A 20,004-nucleotide genomic window follows, 5' to 3' on the forward strand; every position below is an offset into this window, starting at 1 on the left:
GTAAGGTATCACATCCATCAGCAGGGTGAGGATGGAAAATATTTGCTAAATACTCAGCGAATAATTCCGACTTCTCGACACCTTTTTTTGATCCATTCTACTTTTTCTTTATAGACTTCACAAATTTTGGTATTTTGGTCCGATTTTATTCTCTATCTGCTTACCTAAGAGAATATTCCAACTCAGAAATTCACAAAGCCTTTAATTTTTCTGAACAATTAATATTTTCTGCTTGAGTTGACCCAGTTTATTTAGTATGGTTTTATCAGATGGTGCCCTGATTTGTTGCCATTTTTTTCTTGCTTTATGGTTTGTTGCTCCCTAATTTATCTTGACACTGAGGTATTGATCCACGCTGTTTTTGCAAAATGTCCACAGACAACTCTACTTCGATATCTAGTTGATCAATTGTCTTCAAGGAAATATATAGGTTAAGATTTTATACCACATCCATTTTTCATTCTGAATCCATTCCAGTCTACCCACTTGTTCATTGGTGATGGTAAATGGAATATATTTATTATTGTATCACTTATTGTGAAAATAAGAAAATTTGAAGATCTTCACTATTGATTGATCTTCACTATGATATATTTTTCAATATGAAGAAGCTAATTAGGTCTAATGTTTTGTACACATCTAATTGCCAATACATTTGTTTATCAGTAGATTATGGGTTTGATTTGTTTAATTGGATTGTATAGATGTATATCATTTGTGGAAATACTATCGACCCCCAAAGGTAAAAATTCATAGCAACGTTAAACGTTACAGTTCTGTTTTTGATTTTAAAGTTGTTAGGTTGATGGTTTTTATCAGGGGTAAATATCCCGTAATCTTTAAGAAGTTTACTTATTTTGTCTATGCTACATTTATAAATACAATCTTTATTTTTTATTTATATTTATTTGCTGTCATTTTAATGTACTGACTTTCTGTATTATAATGTTTTCTCTATTAGTACTGAAAAAGTTATTTTATTTCAGTTTCCAATTTCAATTTATTGGATTTGACTATATGACGAAAATATTGTCAACGTATCTAGGCCATAAAAGTGGTTTAAGAGATATTTTGATATTTGTATTTTTCCAACCAAATATATATGTGATATTAAAATTTATTCGAAGGTCATATAAAGATATCTTTTTGATTACATAGGGTTAAATTCGAGAACGAAAACAAAAGCACATTAAATTACATGGCAAGGTTAGGGGGGAAAATCGATTAATAACACAGCAATTACTTTAATATTCCTTTTATTATCGGTTGTGTTTGACGATTCAATAATTTTAGAAAATGAACAAAATTGGATAGCTATAATGCCATTTCTGTCAATATGTCAATATTTTCAAACTTGTTCCCGCTTTTTTTTTATTACCTTTATAACACATTACTGTAACAATGGGTTTTGAAAGGTCAAATTTTGACCACCTCTGTATAAGCCTAAAAGATACAATAGATAATTCTTAACAAATCTCTTCATATAATAAAGTTTTGATAAACGATGTTCTTAAAAAATATTTTTCACGATTTAATATCTTTCTATTTTTAATGTATTTTTAGTTATTTCTATAATAGATATTTCTATAATATACCCTTGTTTATTTAGCCTTGAATTTGTTTGATTAATCCAAATTTTATTTAGAAATTGTAAAAAAAAACATTGAAAAATTAACATGTCCTTATCTGACTAATATTAATAAGTTATTTCGAATTAATACTTATATGGTAATTAATTTATAATATCAGGACTGAGAATTAGTTTTGAGGGATTTATTGTAGATTATTTTCTATTTCGCTTTTTCGATTATATTAATTGTAAATAATAACATGATGATGTTTCTGCCAACTCATTCTTACTGTGCGTAAAATATTGCTTTATAAATCAAAGAAAATGCTACTGGTGGTAAGCTGTCAACAGCATTCTATTGAAAAATCAGATAGTGGACAGTCTGTTAAGTGTTGGTTTTGACTAGTATTGAGAAGCATTGAATTAATATATGATGCTATATGCTATATGATATGGCTATATGATGAATAACGCCACATAACAACATTCGAAAGCTTTCGGTTAATATTTTATCAGAAGAAACACTTCATAATTAAACACCATGAAGTAGAAATGTCATTTTAGTACGAAGTAATTTTCAATTCAGTAGTATTGGAACAATGTCACTTCAGAGTTAGTACCGAGATCTAATGTGCTCGAGTATCTAGAATAATGTCATTTCTGAGTTGTGTCTCATGATTCATTGGGATATAATACTCATGAATGTAACAGAATATAATATTTATCCATAAGTTTCTATTTTCAACCAAGTCCAAGATTAATTTGACCATTAGTACCACCTCGATGACGTAAAATGCCAATTCAGCCACTGTATTGAAATGGGTACCTGTATATATAAGGAAACGGAAGATACTGCAGAAATAATAATAATGACTATACACTACTCATACAATTGTTGTGGGCACCACAGAATTATATTCATTTTGGAAATATACCTCTTTGCCGTAAAATAAAAGAGAGAGAAGGTGAGAAAGAAAATCAAGACAAATACAAAATGAACTGAGGCATGAACATGATACTAGCAAAGAATACAGATGAAAAAGATAATTTGAGACAAAATAAACACAAACAAAAACAACAACCCAACTGAACAGAAAAAGAAAGTAGTAAAAAAGAAAAGAGATATTTAAGCATTAAAATAAATAGTGTTGCTGTCAACAAGGCTGCAAAAAGTAAGCCAAGAGTAATTTTTATAAAAACATCATGTGTTTAAAGGTGACAAGTTTAAAATAATAGTAGACCATATAATGTTAAAACGATGAGAAAAGATTAAAATTTCAATAAAATGAATAGTTGGTTACTCTTCAGCATACGAAAGCAATAAATTCCTGTAAGCTAAAGAAATATTATATTTTTGATATCATCACAGGAAACCATATTCTATTTGCTAAAAGCGAAGAAGAGAATGCTGCAACAAATACGAAATGCTGCAGCAAATACAAAAGGTACTAAAAGAAGTTGAAATATAAAAACTAAAAATAATGATAAGTCAACTTGTCACAGATTGTTATCTAGAACAAGAAATGTTTTACCATTAATTATGTTGTTGTTACTTAATAGGAATATGTTGTTACTTAATAGAAAAGGAGCACTCCATAACCATAACCAAATATGAATATTAGTACTAACTCAAATAACGTAACATCTGGAAAAATTCTCAAATATTGGATATCTAGAAATATTGAATAGTGGCATTTTACCTTAATATTTCATAAACTCACGGACATTTGTTTTTGTTTCTAATATGGTCGCTTCTGGGCAAACTGCCTCTAGTTCATTATTATCAGTGTATTTGTGTATTTAAGTATGTAAAATATTAACGTTTTTAAATGGTATTATTATTTAAGACAATGCAGAAATAACGACAAAAAGAACTAGTATTATTTTATTACCAAAATGGTATTGTAGTAAATTAGATATATGTTAATTTGACTTTAATATTTATTAGATAGAAATCGTATATTCTTGGTTTTTTCTTTTTCTTTAATTATATAAAACAAGCAATTGAAAATAACACTAATTTAAATTAATTTATGGTGACCTTTTTTAATTTCAATATCCTTGACATAATATTCCCATTATCAACAAAAACCGAGTTGAAAGATGAAGATTTGGAAGCTAAATTCGAACGATGCCAACTATCAATTATAATTGATGATGTTGAACTGTACACTGAAGGAAATATGGCCGATATATAGGAAGAAATAAGAATGAGTTCAAATCCTTTAAAATTAAATCACAGTGTTATTATCAAGAACGTTTTTGTCGGGTCTATCAACCTCAGTATGTATATAATTCTTTAATATTTTCGGATCGTTTAAGAACATCATTTTTTAATTTCAGTCTGGTGGATATATTTATACATACCTGATATGTTTAAAAGAGCTTCTGCCCCTTGTTCGAAACCTTTAATTATACCTCCAGTGCTCAGGTTGGATATCAACGATTCCGTATAGGTCAAATTAAAGAGGTTTGCGCCTAGAGATCCATTACAACCAAACAATGTGTTCAAGTTTTGAGATAATATTCCTGTACGATTGATTGCTAGAAAAATTCAATAGTATAGAGATACATAGTATAGAATGGTGGGTAATTAAATTATTCTTGCAAGTTTGACGGTGTGCAAAGAACGAACAAACAAACAATTTTTTTTATTAGTTATCTTTATATCATTTAAAAATTTTGATTTTTTATTTCTTCGTCATTTTAAAGTAGAATTACTGAAGCTAAATCAAATCGTAATCAAAATTAACTACTTAAATGAAGTCAATAGTTAACTACTGAATAAAAATGAATGCAAAATGCCTTTGCCTGAACATTGTATAATCCAAAGCCCATATATATAGACAGAGGTATCCAAATATTTAAAATTCTATAACACTTGTATAATATATATTAAGTAGTCTATTCAAAATAACAGTAAAGACGTCATCAAAAGTTTAATTTATTGCCTGTCGCAATTTGTAAATTTTTCAAAAAGTCGTTTTAGAATCAGAAAATATTTCCTTTCCCATTTTGTTCTAAATATCTGATGTGTCCGAACATACAATCGAATCAGCCTATAAAATTCTCTTGGTTGTTAAATATGTGCAAAATTCTTCAAAACATTAGTGATAATAAGTAGAGGTTATACGCAGCAAACGTTGTTTCGTCGCTTTACCTGTTTTGAAAAATCTGTGGTTAATATTTGTGGTTACTCAGAATGAAAATGCCGAAGACAATAATTAGCCAATGATAAACAGTTTACGTCTCTTATCAATTACTTCGAACAGGAATATAATTTAATATGATTATTTCAGAGAAAACGGTTAGTTTGAAAAGTATCTATAGAACAGTTAGGGATATGCATGATATTATATGCTCGTTGGAGGATGTTAGTCATATTTTAATGTATATATTGTTAGGAAACATAAGATTTAAATAATATAAAGATAAGCCACGAACAGGTCAAATATATTGTTCTTGATGCTAGAAACAGGAATGAGCCACAACATGTTTATGCTCTCTTTTGAAAATTAATTGTTAAAGAACTTGGAATAACCTTCAGTTATTTTTACGAAAGAAAAACTAGCTATGAAACAGGAATTTACCAAAACAAATAGTTCTAATTTGTCAAGAGCCATTTTCGATTGTTAATGATAGGGACCCAATTAAATTGAATTAGCTCGTGAACATTTTCGTACGACGATTTTTTACGACTTTCAATGTGGATTATCAAGAACGGAATGTTTCGATCAACTTACTTCGACTTTTAGCGATGCAGTTCCATCTTTGGGCACCGTGAAAAATCAGAATAACTAATAGAGGTCATCGAAAATTGTTTATTGTAACATAGTGCGCTAAATGATACTTCAAGATCGTCATGTGACTTACCGTGGCATAAACTCATTCTTGGACATTAGTATGATGAGCATCAGTATGATATTGTATGAACCTTTAGCTGTGATAAAAATGTGTTTACGTTGAATCCTGCACAACTTCACAAAGCTCAAAAAAATGACATACAACAAAATTCTAATCTAAATAAAATAATTGAACAAAAACTAAAAATCTAGTAAATCTAAGAACTACAGTTAATTATACAACCGTAATTATTTATAGGTTAGAATTATAACCTCTTATCACTATTGAACTATTTGACAACCGGACTATTTTGATAGGTTCGTTCGTTTACGTTTTCGAACTAATCAGACAGCTTTATGTCTCTTTTTGATTAGAATAAAATGAAAAGGAATATATTGTCTAACTTTAAAACGAATTTACAAATTGCGGCAGACAATACATTGAACATCTTGAAGACGTATGTACAAAAAAACCTTGGATAGACTATAGGTGACGAACTTTGGGTCTAATACTTCGTGGAATACAAATAATAGAAGCGACAATAAAGATTCAACCTTCGTAATGACAATGCAAGCTATCGCATATCGGCTGGTTGAATTGATGGGTCATCCTCCGGATAGCCCTGATTTGGCATCAAATGACTTCATGTTTTGAAGGTACCTCAATCAAAGTGGAAAGAGTGTTACAAAGATTGGTTCAACCGCATGCAAAGGTTTGTTGACCCTGGAGGATACCTCAAAAGACAATGAAGCCAGTATTTTTATTATTAGACTCAATATATAAATAGCAACCCTCGTAAATTGTTAAGAGTTGTTTGATGTTTTATTGCGTTGAGAAACTGAACATCACTCATATACTTTAGAATTCATAATTAACATGAGAATTAAATGTTATGCTTTGACCCCTTCACATGACAGAAAAGTGTAAAAATTTAATTAGAACAAAAACCTTTTTCTCTAGAATATAAATATTTCCGTGAAGTAGTGATCATATTAGATATTTTTTGTTATACTTTAGACTGCCCTTTTACCAACTATGGATGACGATCCTCAGTATTAAGCCTGTTGACTGGCAAGTGACCAACTTCCTAATTCCGAAGATCCCAGTGATCCCAAAAGACATCCAATCTTACTCACCCCAATTATTCGCGTGATTACTCCGCCAACCAAGCCTGTTATATACCAAGATTGTTATTGATTTTTAGTTTGACAATACTCGCAATTTTTTTAAGATGAGAGAACAACCGAAAATCAGGAGGAGTTAAATGCGGCGAATAGGGTGGGTATTATAATAATTAAAATTTGCATTTCATTCGCACGAGCGTATTGAACAACTTAGTAAAACAGAATACAATCAAGCATACTTACAATTGATATGTGTCACGACATCTTTCCACAAGCTGGAGAATATTGTCGTCGAGCTGAACAGGAACTTGATTCCCCTCGAATCAGCTAGAAACTCAATGAACGATCTCAAGAGGAACGAGAATATCGGGTAAGGAGAAGTGCTGTTCTTGAACGGGCTGACCCATTGTCCCGAATTATTGCCGCAAGTCACATTGATTGGTACCACGGTCGAATTTAGTAGGACCTGCGTTGAATTGCTCAAGGAACTGTTATTGTTAGGGGAAATGCCGCAGGAACCATTGGTCGAGTTAGATCCAGGTCTAATGTACGTTGGTTTCGGTAGGATATTGTATAATATTTCCAGTTCCTTGGTTCCATTAAATAGGGCGAAAACTGAAAAACAAATTTTAATTAAGGAGCCATTTCCTATATTGAAAATAAGCTTATTTTAAAATATGGTAGTCGTTCAATTCTGTAGACCTGTTTATGAAGGATTCCATATTCATTACTATATTTATTTCCATGTTAAATATTTATTTAAACTCCTACAAGTCTTTTTTTTGTTGTATTATGAAAAATGAACTTCTTCTGGTCCACCCTGTATATGCTCAAAAACTGAGATAATAGACAAACAGCAATCACTAAATATTTTAGAGGTATTTAGTATTTAGGAATGATATTTTTCAAGATTGTTAATGTAATAGGGAAAAAGATTAATAAATAGTAAAATACTTTTGACTGTTTTTATGGCAATAATAGGTAATATTTCGATTACTCTCTCGATTCTTGTTTAAAAATACTTCTGTTCAATAATAAATAAAGCATTTACTTTATTTAAAAAAGCTCTAGTAGTTATTTTACGATCATTTTTAATTATGTCATAATTTTTTTTCTATGATCAGGTATATATTTAATGTTTATTTAATATTTATGGTTACTGTTCATCTTTAGTTTTTAAGTTTCCTTTAAGTTCTATTGTATTGTCTGTATTTATTATAATATATTATTTAAAAACAGCAATTAACATATTAAAATACCACAAAGCACTTGTGGGGTATTATTCCATTCCATAGGAAAATTCTAATCCTTTTTACATTCATACAACATTCAAATATAATAGTAATTCTACTCCTTTAAAATGAAATTATTAATTGCATGATAATAGAATTCAGTAATTTTTTTTCCTTTTGTTTTTTAAAGTTAGTACGTGAAGGAATATGTACATCTCTGTCTAGTTTATACTACTGTTGGAAAATATAAGCGCATATAAAATCAACTGCACCAAGCAATTATCTCCGTCCTATCCTCTCTCACAATTTATACAGTAAAGTGTTCGTACATCTTCGTTTGACATCACAAATTGAACAAAATAGTCGAAGTGCATTTAACTGAACAGTTAGCTAGATTAAGGTATTTGCAGGTATAGAATTATTTATATAGAACATTTGTATTCATATATATTGTTATTTAGAGGAATACAACAGAAGAAATCACGAAAATATTACTCAAACTTTAAAACCAAAATGTGTCCGAATTGGGCGATGTCAAAATTACACTGAAGGTAAATGTGATTATACCACATGAAAGGTTTTTGTTATCCTTTGAAAAGTTGTTTGTAAAATGCCATCAATTAAAAACTTAATTATTTTGAAGAGGTTCATTTACTTGAAACAAATTTATATTGATTAAGATACTTATAATTAAGATTTTGGCTTAAAGCTCCTTAACCGAGATAACCTTTTCAACAAGGATATTTAAAAAATACAATAATATAAAATAAAATAATATAATTTATAGACGAACAAGATGAGCTTGATTTTATAGACAAGAGATTATCTCATAATTGTTTTATTATATTGTTAATAGATCATTAAGCTGTCTTTTTAACTCCTCGATATTACCGTAATAAGAGCACAGCAGTAATTTTAATAATTAATTGTACTATTAATATTTGATATTAATTAATTAAGATTAATTTTTGTTTTGATATGTTGCGTTTAAAAAAGATTGCAGCCTTTTTTATATGCACATTTAATTATTTTTTATTCATTATATAATTATATTTTAGCTTTTTGATATTTTAAGTTATTATTTTATTGAAGCTGAACATATTCATCTAAAAATTATTAAACTTCTTTGATGATGATGAACCTACTAGTTTTCTTCATGATTTAGTTCGCATAATCCATGTCGCCTAAGAAATTATGGAAAAAGATCAAAGTATTGACAACTGACCGGGATCTAGTTAGAGAAAGTCCAAGAGTTGAAGCATTTAGCAAGCTGAATCAAGTCAAGCTGCAATAGGTTTAGCTTCGCCAAGATGTTGGTGTTGTGTGCGTGTGAAAGAGAAGAAATATTAGAGAGAAATATTTCGAGCGCTTATCTTGTCAGTCCTTCCGTATGTCTTTGATACTTGAAAACTGTTACAGTATGACATCTTTAAGCTTGAGGTTTTTCAAATGCGATGCTTCCCTCCAATATACTATTTATTAGAGAAATTGTGGACAATCCGGATTTTTAGCTTTTTAATATTTTAACTTATTATTTCATTGAAGCTGAACGTATTCATCTAAAAATTATTAAATTTCTTTGATGATGATGATGAATCTACTAGTTTTTTTCATGATTTAGTTCGCATCAGCCATGTGGCCTAAGAAATTACGGAAAAAGATCAAAGTATTGACAACTGACTGGGATCTAGTTAGAGCAAGTCCAAGAGTTGAAGCATTTAGAAGCATTTAGCAAGCTGAATCAAGTCAAGCTGCAATAGGTTTAGCTTCTCCAAGATGTTGGTGTTGTGTGCGTGTGAAAGAGAGGAAATATTAGAGAGAAATATTTCGAGCGCTTATCTTGTCAGTCCTTCCGTATGTCTCTGATACTTGAAAACTGTTACAGTATGACATCTTTAAGCTTGAGGTTTTTCAAATGCGATGCTTCCCTCCAATATACTATTTATTAGAGAAATTGTGGACAATCCGGATTTTTAGCTTTTTAATATTTTAACTTATTATTTCATTGAAGCTGAACGTATTCATCTAAATATTATTAAATTTCTTTGATGATGATGATGAATCTACTAGTTTTTTCATGATTTAGTTCGCATCAGCCATGTGGCCTAAGAAATTACGGAAAAAGATCAAAGTATTGACAACTGACTGGGATTTAGTTAGAGCAAGTCCAAGAGTTGAAGCATTTAGAAGCATTTAGCAAGCTGAATCAAGTCAAGCTGCAATAGGTTTAGCTTCTCCAAGATGTTGGTGTTGTGTGCGTGTGAAAGAGAGGAAATATTAAAGAGAAATATTTCGAGCGCTTATCTTGTCAGTCCTTCCGTATGTCTTTGATACTTGAAAACTGTTACAGTATGACATCTTTAAGCTTGAGGTTTTTCAAATGCGATGCTTCCCTCCAATATACTATTTATTAGAGAAATTGTGGACAATCCGGATTTTTAGCTTTTTAATATTTTAACTTATTATTTCATTGAAGCTGAACGTATTCATCTAAAAATTATTAAACTTCTTTGATGATGATGAACCTACTAGTTTTCTTCATGATTTAGTTCGCATGAGCCATGTGGCCTAAGAAATTATGGAAAAAGATCAAAGTATTGACCAACTGACTGGGATCTAGTTAGAGCAAGTCTAAGAGTTGAAGCATTTAGAAGTCAAGTCAAGCTGCAATAGGTTTAGCTTCTTCAAGAGGTTGGTGTTGTGTGCGTGTGAAAGAGAGGAAATATTAAAGAGAAATATTTCGAGAGCTTATCTTGTCAGTCCTTCCGTATGTCTTTGATACTTGAAAACTGTTACAGTATGACATCTTTAAGCTTGAGGTTTTTCAAATGCGATGCTTCCCTCCAATATACTATTTATTAGAGAAATTGTGGACAATCCGGATTTTTAGCTTTTTGATATTTTAACTTATTATTTCATTGAAGCTGAACGTATTCATCTAAAAATTATTAAACTTCTTTGATGATGATGAACCTACTAGTTTTCTTCATGATTTAGTTCGCATGAGCCATGTGGCCTAAGAAATTATGGAAAAAGATCAAAGTATTGACCAACTGACTGGGATCTAGTTAGAGCAAGTCCAAGAGTTGAAGCATTTAGAAGCATTTAGCAAGCTGAATCAAGTCAAGCTGCAATAGGTTTAGCTTCTCCAAGATATTGGTGTTGTGTGCGTGTGAAAGAAAGGAAATATTAGAGAGAAAGGTTTCGAGCGCTTATTTTGTCAGTCCTTCCGTATGTCTCTGATACTTGAAAACTGTTACAGTATGACATCTTTAAGCTTGAGGTTTTTCAAATGCGATGCTCCCCTCCAAGATCTTATTTATTATTATTTATTAGAGAAATTGGGAACAATCCGGATAAGGAAATTGATAAGCGTTGTGCTCAAGGCTTCTTCTTCAGAACAACATTTTAGTCAAAATGTTAAGAATATCCAGATGCCAGTCATAATATCGTCATCAGACCTGACAAAATAAATGCCGGTGAGCCGTCGGAGAGGTTTATTTTGCGGACAATCCTCGAACGATAAGTGATACAAAGTTCGCCGGGTCATCTAGTTTGATATAGAAATCTAACAAATATGGAAATACCAACACAGAAATAGCTATAATGTATACTAATAAAACGATTACCTGACCAGAACTGTTGTTCATAACAGAACCAAGAACAACCGCTGTTGTTGAGACTTCTTTGTTTAAACTGTTTCTGATGAGAACTCCTTACTATATGGTGATGATGAATATGGTCCTTCTCTTGATGAGTTTTGTGATGGTTATCTCCGTTACTTCTGTGGTGGTAATGTCTAACTTTTTGATGATGCTCTACAAGTTTCACTGGCTATTATTCAAAAAAAACTTACTGAAGCAAACGAAAAATTATTTACCATTATCACCGTTTGCACCACATTGGGCAATTATCAGGGCACAGAAACCTAGGATAGCGATTGTTTTCAACATTTTTTCGATAAAATGCGAGGCAATCGGCGCCAGTTTGCGTTTAAATAAAGTAGGGAAGAATGCGGGGAATGCTCATGTTTTCTAACATTTTTTTCTTTTTCTTTGTTAGCACTGTGTTTGGAATTCGGCTCTATCAAGTAAACTATGCAAATTAGGTTAATAGTTCCACGTACTTTTCCATACAAACGATCCTTTAGACACAGCAGGCATGATAGGTGGTTCTGAAAAGCTATTCGACTCGACTACTGATTTTATATCTACTAAATTCTATCTCTTGGCTTCGAACGAAATGTTGACGTCTCAAGCACAATACGAATACCATACTGTGATACATTAATATACAAATTTTTCAATCATGCTTAAGTTGTACATCATCCTCGGATGATTATGAAGAGCTGAAATTAAAAGATTAGTTATATATTCTTTTTTTTATTAATCTTTTAGAACGTCAACGTATTATTGTATAATTTCCGTTATATAATATAACTATACTGACATGTAAAAATTGCTTAAGTAAGTGATATAGTGTACAACTTATAATCTAAATCTTATTCTAGATACTATTCTAACTTATTTTAAAGTCTATCCCAACTATCCCAAATTATAAAGACTATTCTAACTTATTCTAGAGATTATTAAATCTCACTCTATGATAGTTTGCGTTTGAGCCTATGCTCTACATTTTCATCGCGCACATTTAACTATTTGACGAGTGCATTGGGATACACTAATAGTCTTTCAAAGTACTTCGATCTAGCACTTCGAATTACACTCGTTATTGGTTCTAAGGCGATATCGCGTTGAATCAGTTTATTGGATATGGGCGTAATATGGGGCATCGACGATGACTCACAACACTTTATTCTGGAACCTCTGAAGGATATCTATGTTAGATTTGCTAGTAGTACCCCACAAATAGATCTGCAGCAATCTACAGAGATACAGCAAGACCTTGTTATCTAATGATAATCTAGATTTACTCCCTATCAGCCAATACATTTGGTTTAGTTTAAGCCCAAGCTGTTTGCGTCGATCAAAATGCAATCCCGGATATTTAACGTTGCCTGCTTGCAGAAGTTCATGATTATTCAATTTTATTGAGGGACATGTACTTCTATAAAGGGTGAATGTCATATGGATAGATTTTGTCTGATTTGCTTTGATACACCACATTTTCAACCACAATTCGACTTTGTTGAGATGAAGTTGGAGGTTTCTTGTAGCTGATGGATCCTGGTGTGATGATAAAACCGTCGTGTCGGTAGGTCAGCTGTATACATACGATATAACAATGGGCCAAGAACACTGCCACGCGGAACACCCGAATATATTGGGTAGGTCAGTATATTCGTCACCCTGTTTGACAATAAAATGTCTGTCTGTGAGGTACGATTTCAGCAGTTGAAAGTACGTATGGGGCAACAGCTTTTTCAACTTAACGTGCTGTCCAGTGTGCCACCCCTTGTCGAAGGCCTGAGAAATATCGAGAAATGCAGCGGAGCAATATTTTTTATCGTTTAAGTTTTTGTTAATTTGTTTTACCAATCTATGTATTTGTTCTGTTGTTCCGGGTTTATTACAGAAGCCAAATTGATGGTCTGGAATAATATTTCTCTCCTCTGCGATTATTTTGAATCTCTTAATGTATAGATTCTCGAAAATTTAGAGATGACAGGTTACAGGCTTATAGGACGATAAGAGGAGACGTCTTCTGATTTTTTTCCAACTTTAAGAATCATAATGATTTGAGCCACTTTCCATGTGCTAGGAAAGATTAAGTCTTAGTATGGCATTAAATATGAATGTTATTAATTTGATGCACTTTCCTGAGAGCTCTTTCAAGATTCTTTCAGTAATTAGGTCAAAACCAGGAGCTTTTTTATCATTGATTTCTAGTATTGTTTGTTTTACATCCTTAGCAGTAAATTTCTCATGTGGAAAATCCATTTGAAACGGAGTGTTAAGAAAGTCAACTATGTTATTTTCTTGTGTTGTGGATTTTTCAGACTGGTACGACTTAATTGCGGTTTTTAAGTGTTTATAGAAAACTTTCGCTTTATCTTTATCGTTCCTAGCCCCGGTATTGTCAATTTTGATGGATGGATTATGTTGTTGAGGCTTTTTAATTTTTTTTTGTTACTTTCCAGAGAGAATATCGTCGTCGCATCAGTTGGCGTTAAGTTTTCTAAACAATTTTGAATTCCCTGATATTGTTCCTTATTTATTAGCTCTTTCAGCTCTTTTGTGACAAATTATAACAAAGACAGGTATTGGTCTATGTAAATAGAATAGGTTATAGGTTTAAAAATGAAATAGGTTTTTAAAAGTTTTATTAAACAAACAGCTTCTTGTTGGGGCATGAATAAAACCTGACAAGGAAAACAATCTTTCTACAAGTCCTGATGAGCACAAAATTGTATTGTTATATGAATTGGTTATATCTATTATATTTGGATAGCGTTCAGTTATGATAACCTTTTTGGTTATATCGTTTAGGAACTCTAATTACATCTTTGTTTCCTATAGTTGATCACTGCTTCTGTATACAAAAACAGTAATAGCATCATCTTCTTTACTAGTACTGCTACTCCTGTTACTCTCAGGCATTATTTAATGTTTTTTGTAATTTACCTTTAAGGCATGAATTGCAAGATTTTGTATTATTTGTTTCTCATCTGCTATGATGCTTTCTAACAGCCAACACATATTGTAACTGTATGCGGTAGCCTGGCACCAATATGGCTCCATTTATTTCAGGTGGCAATTCATTTTTCCCCATCTTTTGCACCCTATTTTGTCTTCATGTTTCACACATTTTTTAACAAAGCGAAGGAAGAAGCCATTATTGTTAGTCATTTTTGCAGCGTTAACTTTTATTTTTCATGTACAAAATCAAAATTGGTATATTTACTACTTGCAACATTTGGTTGCTACTTTGTGTAATTAATTAGAGACCAGCTAAAATCACCGGTTTTACCCACATTGGTTACTGGTGTACATGTATGGGCAACCACTGAACTAACAAACCGATAGAAAACTACATTTTTCTTACGGGTATTGAACGAAAACAACTGTTAAAACAAAATACCACCTTTATTTTCAACAATAATCGAATGAAATCGAGTTAAAATGTAGAAATACAATAAATACCAACAACAATTAATAATGACAAAACCCAATCGCTTACATAACACATTTATATGTAAAAAAAGAAATTATTTCACTAAAACAGTCAAAGGTAAGTGATGAATAAAAAAGTGTATTTTGTAAGATGTTATAAAGCTAGTAAAATAAATCAGGCAAAATGTTTATTTGTTTATGTTTACCTTTCATAGCTAGTGTAATATAGTAAATTGTTTTTTTTTAGTATACATATTTGATATAAATACACTTTTTTAAAATATACATAGTTTTTTTATTTAGAGGTACACGTTTTCTTTATACTAAATCCTAGTGAAGTCCTGAATCTACTGATAACTGATAATAAATACATTTTTTAAATCAATCTTCATATCTACGTTTACATATCTATCAAACTGTCGCTTAGTCCATAGATCCGAATTTACCATATATAATACATTTTTAATACCTGTAGTTACTCTATTTTATAAATTATCAGGAAATGTTTATGTGATTGTCTTAGTACTAAATATATTTAATACAAAATAGAGACATTTTAAACTAACAATAGAACACAGAGAACATAAAGATTTAACTCTATAGGCAATTTTGGAGAAATGTTTCGCGACGTTCACTATCTAGATATCACTACTATGAACGTATTATTTACTTTGAGCGCCATGTATATTTGGTGTGCCTTACGTAGGGAAGGGTATGTTTAGTTTTTTATACGGTTTAGTGATTAAATTATTAGTCATTAGTCGGTAGTACAATATACGAATCTATGAAATGTTCTTTACCCGGATGAACAGATAGTGAAGAAATGCTGCATCGTTTTCTTTTGAAGAAATATCCCGCTGTCTTTAAAAATGGGCTTATAATATTAAAAATCCCATACTGGATTAAGAAATCTAGGATCGTTAACGCGTGTTTTGTTTTGTAATTTGGGCTAAATTTATTCATATTAATAATAATATTTATTTTTTAATATCAGAAATTCCGAAAGAATTTTTGCAAATAGGAGATATTCTTAGATCAACTATTTGATAGCTTCAACTCCGCTAAAAGAATAGCTCCTGAATTCAAACATTTTAAGGAATTTTAAGTTAAAGTACCATCAATTAAAAATTTAATAACTACTTTAAAGGGGTTAAGAAATGAACCTAAAGCTACTTAACCGATATATCTTGGATATTTTTTGGGATCTATTAGAATTCATGAATTCATGAACAAATATGTTTGAAAATTCACTTAAAGCGCTCATCTTAAGTTCATTTTTTAAATATCATATGCCTTTAGAGAATTGTGAATAGCATGAGCTCCAACAAAATTGTTTTGTATTGTTAGTAGGTCTTTGAGCCATCACACACAGATGTCCATAATGGAGATTTAAACTAGCCAATCAAATTACTTAAATGGACGATTATAAACTCTATGATATATCGGACATAGCGAAACTGTTCTTCCGAGACTCCTATTGAGTTTTCTCTCTATTACTCTGTGTAATAGACTTTATAATGTGTTAAAACTGATATTTAAGGGTTAGGCAACAATAATGGAATTGTATAACTTTGTAAATTTATCGTAGTTTTCTAAAGTACAATGTAAAACCTATCAAATATTCAGATCTATATAAACTAAGCTTTATTCATAAAGTAACATCGAAAGCGTCAATGGTTCTCAGTTGTACATGGTGTTTATAAAATTTGGTCAAAAGTCTGATAAACTGTTATAGTTGTGGTTGGATTAAAACTGACGAGAAACGATAGTAACCTCTAAAAGAATGTTACTTTATAAACGTTGTTTTTTTCCTAGTTCAAATACTTTGTGTATAATAGATATATAAAAACTAAATATGCAAAAGGCACATGAAAAGTTTAAGTATATAACTTACTTAAAAAACCCGCCATTTTTGTTAAAGTATCATTCGCGTTTCTGATTTAAAATTAAGTGCCGATAAGTGATGAATAGTTTAGCGTTAAAAATTCAGTTAAATTATTTAGTAATAACATATTCTTGACACATTTAGCACACATTATTCTACGTCGTGACAATAACAATTTTATTACAGTTTTACTTAAGTTTTACGCATAGTCTTGTTACTTTGGTGTGTTATTTTCAATGTAAAAAATCTTAAGTAAGTTGTTAGTTCACTCTAAATCGTCTACATTCCATCGGGTTTGGGAATGTTTGTGTTATAAGCTCTGATAACGTCCGTCTGTGACACCACTCCACCTTCTTCTTGGGAAAATGCGAAGCCATCTATAAAACAAAAGGTTCATATTACCAGTTCTTGACTAGACCGCAACGTGTTTGTTCAACTTATTTTCGATAAATATAAATACTCGTTCTATTGATACGATTTAAACATCAGATAAACGCAACTCATTGTCGTTCAATAATTCATTGATATTTTTATGTCACTCAAAAAGATCATATAATTTTAACTATATAATTATATAACATCTTTGAAGTATTTGAAAATATGTAGCCCAATATGCATAAAAACTTAGACTTTTTAAAAATAATTTGCTCTTATTTGAAAGTATATTTTAAAAGGTTATGATGTACTCTTCTTTCGAAGATCTGCATTGGTCTTCTAGATCATGTCCTTTTTAATACCACTAGAGTTTTTTAACTTTAAAGAGCTCGCGAGGAAACAAGCGAAGCTAACGAACTAAGGAATGTACTAGATTAAATTGATTTTCACTCTGCTTTCAAGTGTATATACACTGGCCCTCCATTTGGGTAGTTTTCGAAGTTGCATATTGCCCTAAATGTTATTAAAATTCTTCAGGCAGCTTACGATGGTTCCGCTAGCTGTGGGAGAGTGCCAAATTATTTTTCATGACATAGTTCACACTTCAAAATAATACAGTCTGATAATTAATAAAGAAAAGACCAAAATAATGACACATCACCTGCTATTTGTAAGTCTTAAGGCAATCAAGTGCAGGAGTTTAAGTAGTTAAGACAATAATACAGCAGAAGAAGAAAGTCAAGAGGCCAAGCTATAGGAACTGTTACTTCTCTAAAATGATAAAGACCTATCTAACTGAAATTATTAAAAAAAAAGAAATATTCTATAGAATACATTACAAATACCAGGTGTGTCGATAATTTCTTTCCGTTTTTTTTCTCTAAAGTTTTCCAATAGATAGTTAAATATATTTATCAGAGTATTGGCCTTTTAGTTCTATAACAGGTCAATTGAAAAGTACATGGCCCGGCACATAGATGGCGCTACTAGTATTAAATCCATATATTTTAGTTAGCCCTAACGCTCAAAAGATGCGTGTATAAATTTGACAGCTGTCTGATCGTTAGTTTATGACTATATATGAATTATAGCATTTTGAGTGAAGCAACTTTTGTTATTGTGAAAAAAATTGATAAAAAGGAATTTGGCATGTTGATAAAATATTACTTTTTGAAGGGAAAAAATACAGTTGAAGCAAAAACTTGGCTTGATGCCGGGTTTCCGGACATTGCCCAAGGAAAATCAACCATCAAGGATTGGTATGCTAAGTTTAGACGTGGTGAAATGAGCACCGAAGACGGTGAACGCAGTGGACGCTTCAAAAGAGGTTGTCACCGACGAAGACATTTTAAAAATCCACAAAATGATTTTGAATGAACGTAAATTGAAATTGAATGAAATAGCAGACACTCTAAAGATATCAACTGAACGTGTACATCATATCATTCACGAATATTTGGGTATGAGAAAGCTCTGTGCAAAGTGGTTGCCGCGCGAACTCACTTTTGACCAAAACCAACGACGAGTTGATGATTCGGAGTAGTGTTTGAAGATGATCAAACGTAATAAATCCGAGTTTTTGCGTCGATATGTGACAATGGATGTAATATGGCTCCAAAATATCACTCCGAAGTCCAATCAGCATTCATCCGTGTGGACTGCACACGATGAACCCTCTCCAAAGCATGGGAAAACGCAACAAGAAGTCGCCTGGCAAGTTTATGGCGTCTGTATTTTGGGATGCGCATGGAATAATTTTCATTGAGTACCTTGAAAAAGGAAGGACCATCACCGGCGACTATTACATAGCGTTATTGGGCCGTTTAAAGGACTAAATCGCCGAAAAACGGCCGCATTTGAAGAAAAAGAAAGTGCTGCTCCACCAATTCAATGCACCGTGTCAGTGAAAACGATGGCAAAAATCTATGAATTGGGCTTCCAACTACTTCTTTATCCACCGTATTCTCTAGATCTAGCCCCCAGCGACTGTTTTCTGTTCTCAGATATCAAAAGAATGCTCGCTGAGAAGAAATTTTCGTCGAATGAAGAGGTGATCGACGAAACTGAGGCCAATTTTGAAGCAAAAGACAAATTGTACTACAAAAATGGTATCGAAAAGTTGTAGGGTCGCTATAATCAGTGTATCACCCTAGGAGGGAATTATGTTGAATAAAAAAAATTGCCAAAAAAATATGTTTTACTATGGTAGGCCGGGGATTTTTCAAGTGACCTGTTATATTTTGATCATCCTTCGCACAGTTTATTCCTGTCATTCCAAAAGAAAAGCTGTAGTGCAGCTCTCCAATATGCGATAAAACTTCCAATCACCTGATCACCTGATTTTATCTCTGAGGGTATTGTAGAGGTTTTTTGATAAAGGCAGAGTTCAAATTGAATAATTCTAGATCTCAACAGTTCATAATATACGACACCAACCTAGTCTCACCATACACGGAGCGTGGTATTGCGACCAAAGCGATTTGCCCTTCCACTTGATGATGACTTTCTTTTTTCAAGATGACCAGTTGGTCTTTTGACCCTAGGTTACTACTGGGAGTGCCGTATTTGGTTTAACTACCGAGGTTTATGGATGGACAGCGATTTGATCAGATTGTTATCAAGTTGAAAGGCGCTTAGAAAGTACCTCACACTGAACATGTTCGTGAAGCTTTTCACGAAAGAGATACCTGATTCTAGATAGATATTCGCGTTCCTCATAAATCATGGGGACTTTTTTGGATTGGCACACTTGCAATAATGTAAGTTGTCTCTCGGACATGTATTTGTACCACACCTGTGCTCCGTAGAGGTGGATTGAACGGAACTGCTCGATGCAGAAATGTCTTCTTTTAATACCCTTTAAGCAGCAGTTCACTGGCGAGTTTTCGTTCAATTCATGTTG

The 20,004-nt window shown here is 31.8% G+C and overlaps 2 protein-coding genes across 8 annotated transcripts in view; both read right to left on the reverse strand.

Annotated features, from left to right (window-relative positions):
- LOC143204589 (uncharacterized) overlaps positions 1 to 11,808 on the reverse strand; it is a 347,147-nt gene extending 335,339 nt beyond the window's left edge. For 3 of the 4 annotated variants that reach the window (XM_076417265.1, XM_076417266.1, XM_076417264.1), the window contains exons 1-5: positions 11,650 to 11,808; positions 11,399 to 11,587; positions 6,781 to 7,152; positions 3,938 to 4,114; positions 1,366 to 1,443 (exon numbers count right to left, since the gene is read on the reverse strand). In XM_076417265.1, coding sequence (XP_076273380.1) covers positions 1,391 to 1,443; positions 3,938 to 4,114; positions 6,781 to 7,152; positions 11,399 to 11,587; positions 11,650 to 11,722 — 864 coding nt within the window. In that variant the 5' untranslated portion in view covers positions 11,723 to 11,808 and the 3' untranslated portion in view covers positions 1,366 to 1,390. Of the gene's footprint in view, positions 1 to 1,239; positions 1,444 to 3,937; positions 4,115 to 6,780; positions 7,153 to 11,398; positions 11,588 to 11,649 lie in introns of those variants that run through there. The other variant, XM_076417263.1, reaches the window with a different exon arrangement.
- Positions 11,809 to 14,796: 2,988 nt separating this feature from the next.
- ATP8A (ATPase phospholipid transporting 8A1) overlaps positions 14,797 to 20,004 on the reverse strand; it is a 59,719-nt gene continuing 54,511 nt past the window's right edge. For all 4 annotated transcript variants that reach the window (XM_076417198.1, XM_076417201.1, XM_076417193.1 and 1 more), the window contains one exon: positions 14,797 to 17,104. In XM_076417198.1, the coding sequence (XP_076273313.1) occupies positions 17,007 to 17,104 (98 nt within the window). In that variant the 3' untranslated portion in view covers positions 14,797 to 17,006. The remainder of the gene's footprint in view (positions 17,105 to 20,004) is intronic.

This window comes from Rhynchophorus ferrugineus, unplaced genomic scaffold (assembly GCF_030347505.1).
Source record: "Rhynchophorus ferrugineus isolate W39M unplaced genomic scaffold, kcgeb_rfMv2 rfM11, whole genome shotgun sequence".
Lineage (NCBI taxonomy): Eukaryota > Metazoa > Arthropoda > Insecta > Coleoptera > Curculionidae > Rhynchophorus > Rhynchophorus ferrugineus.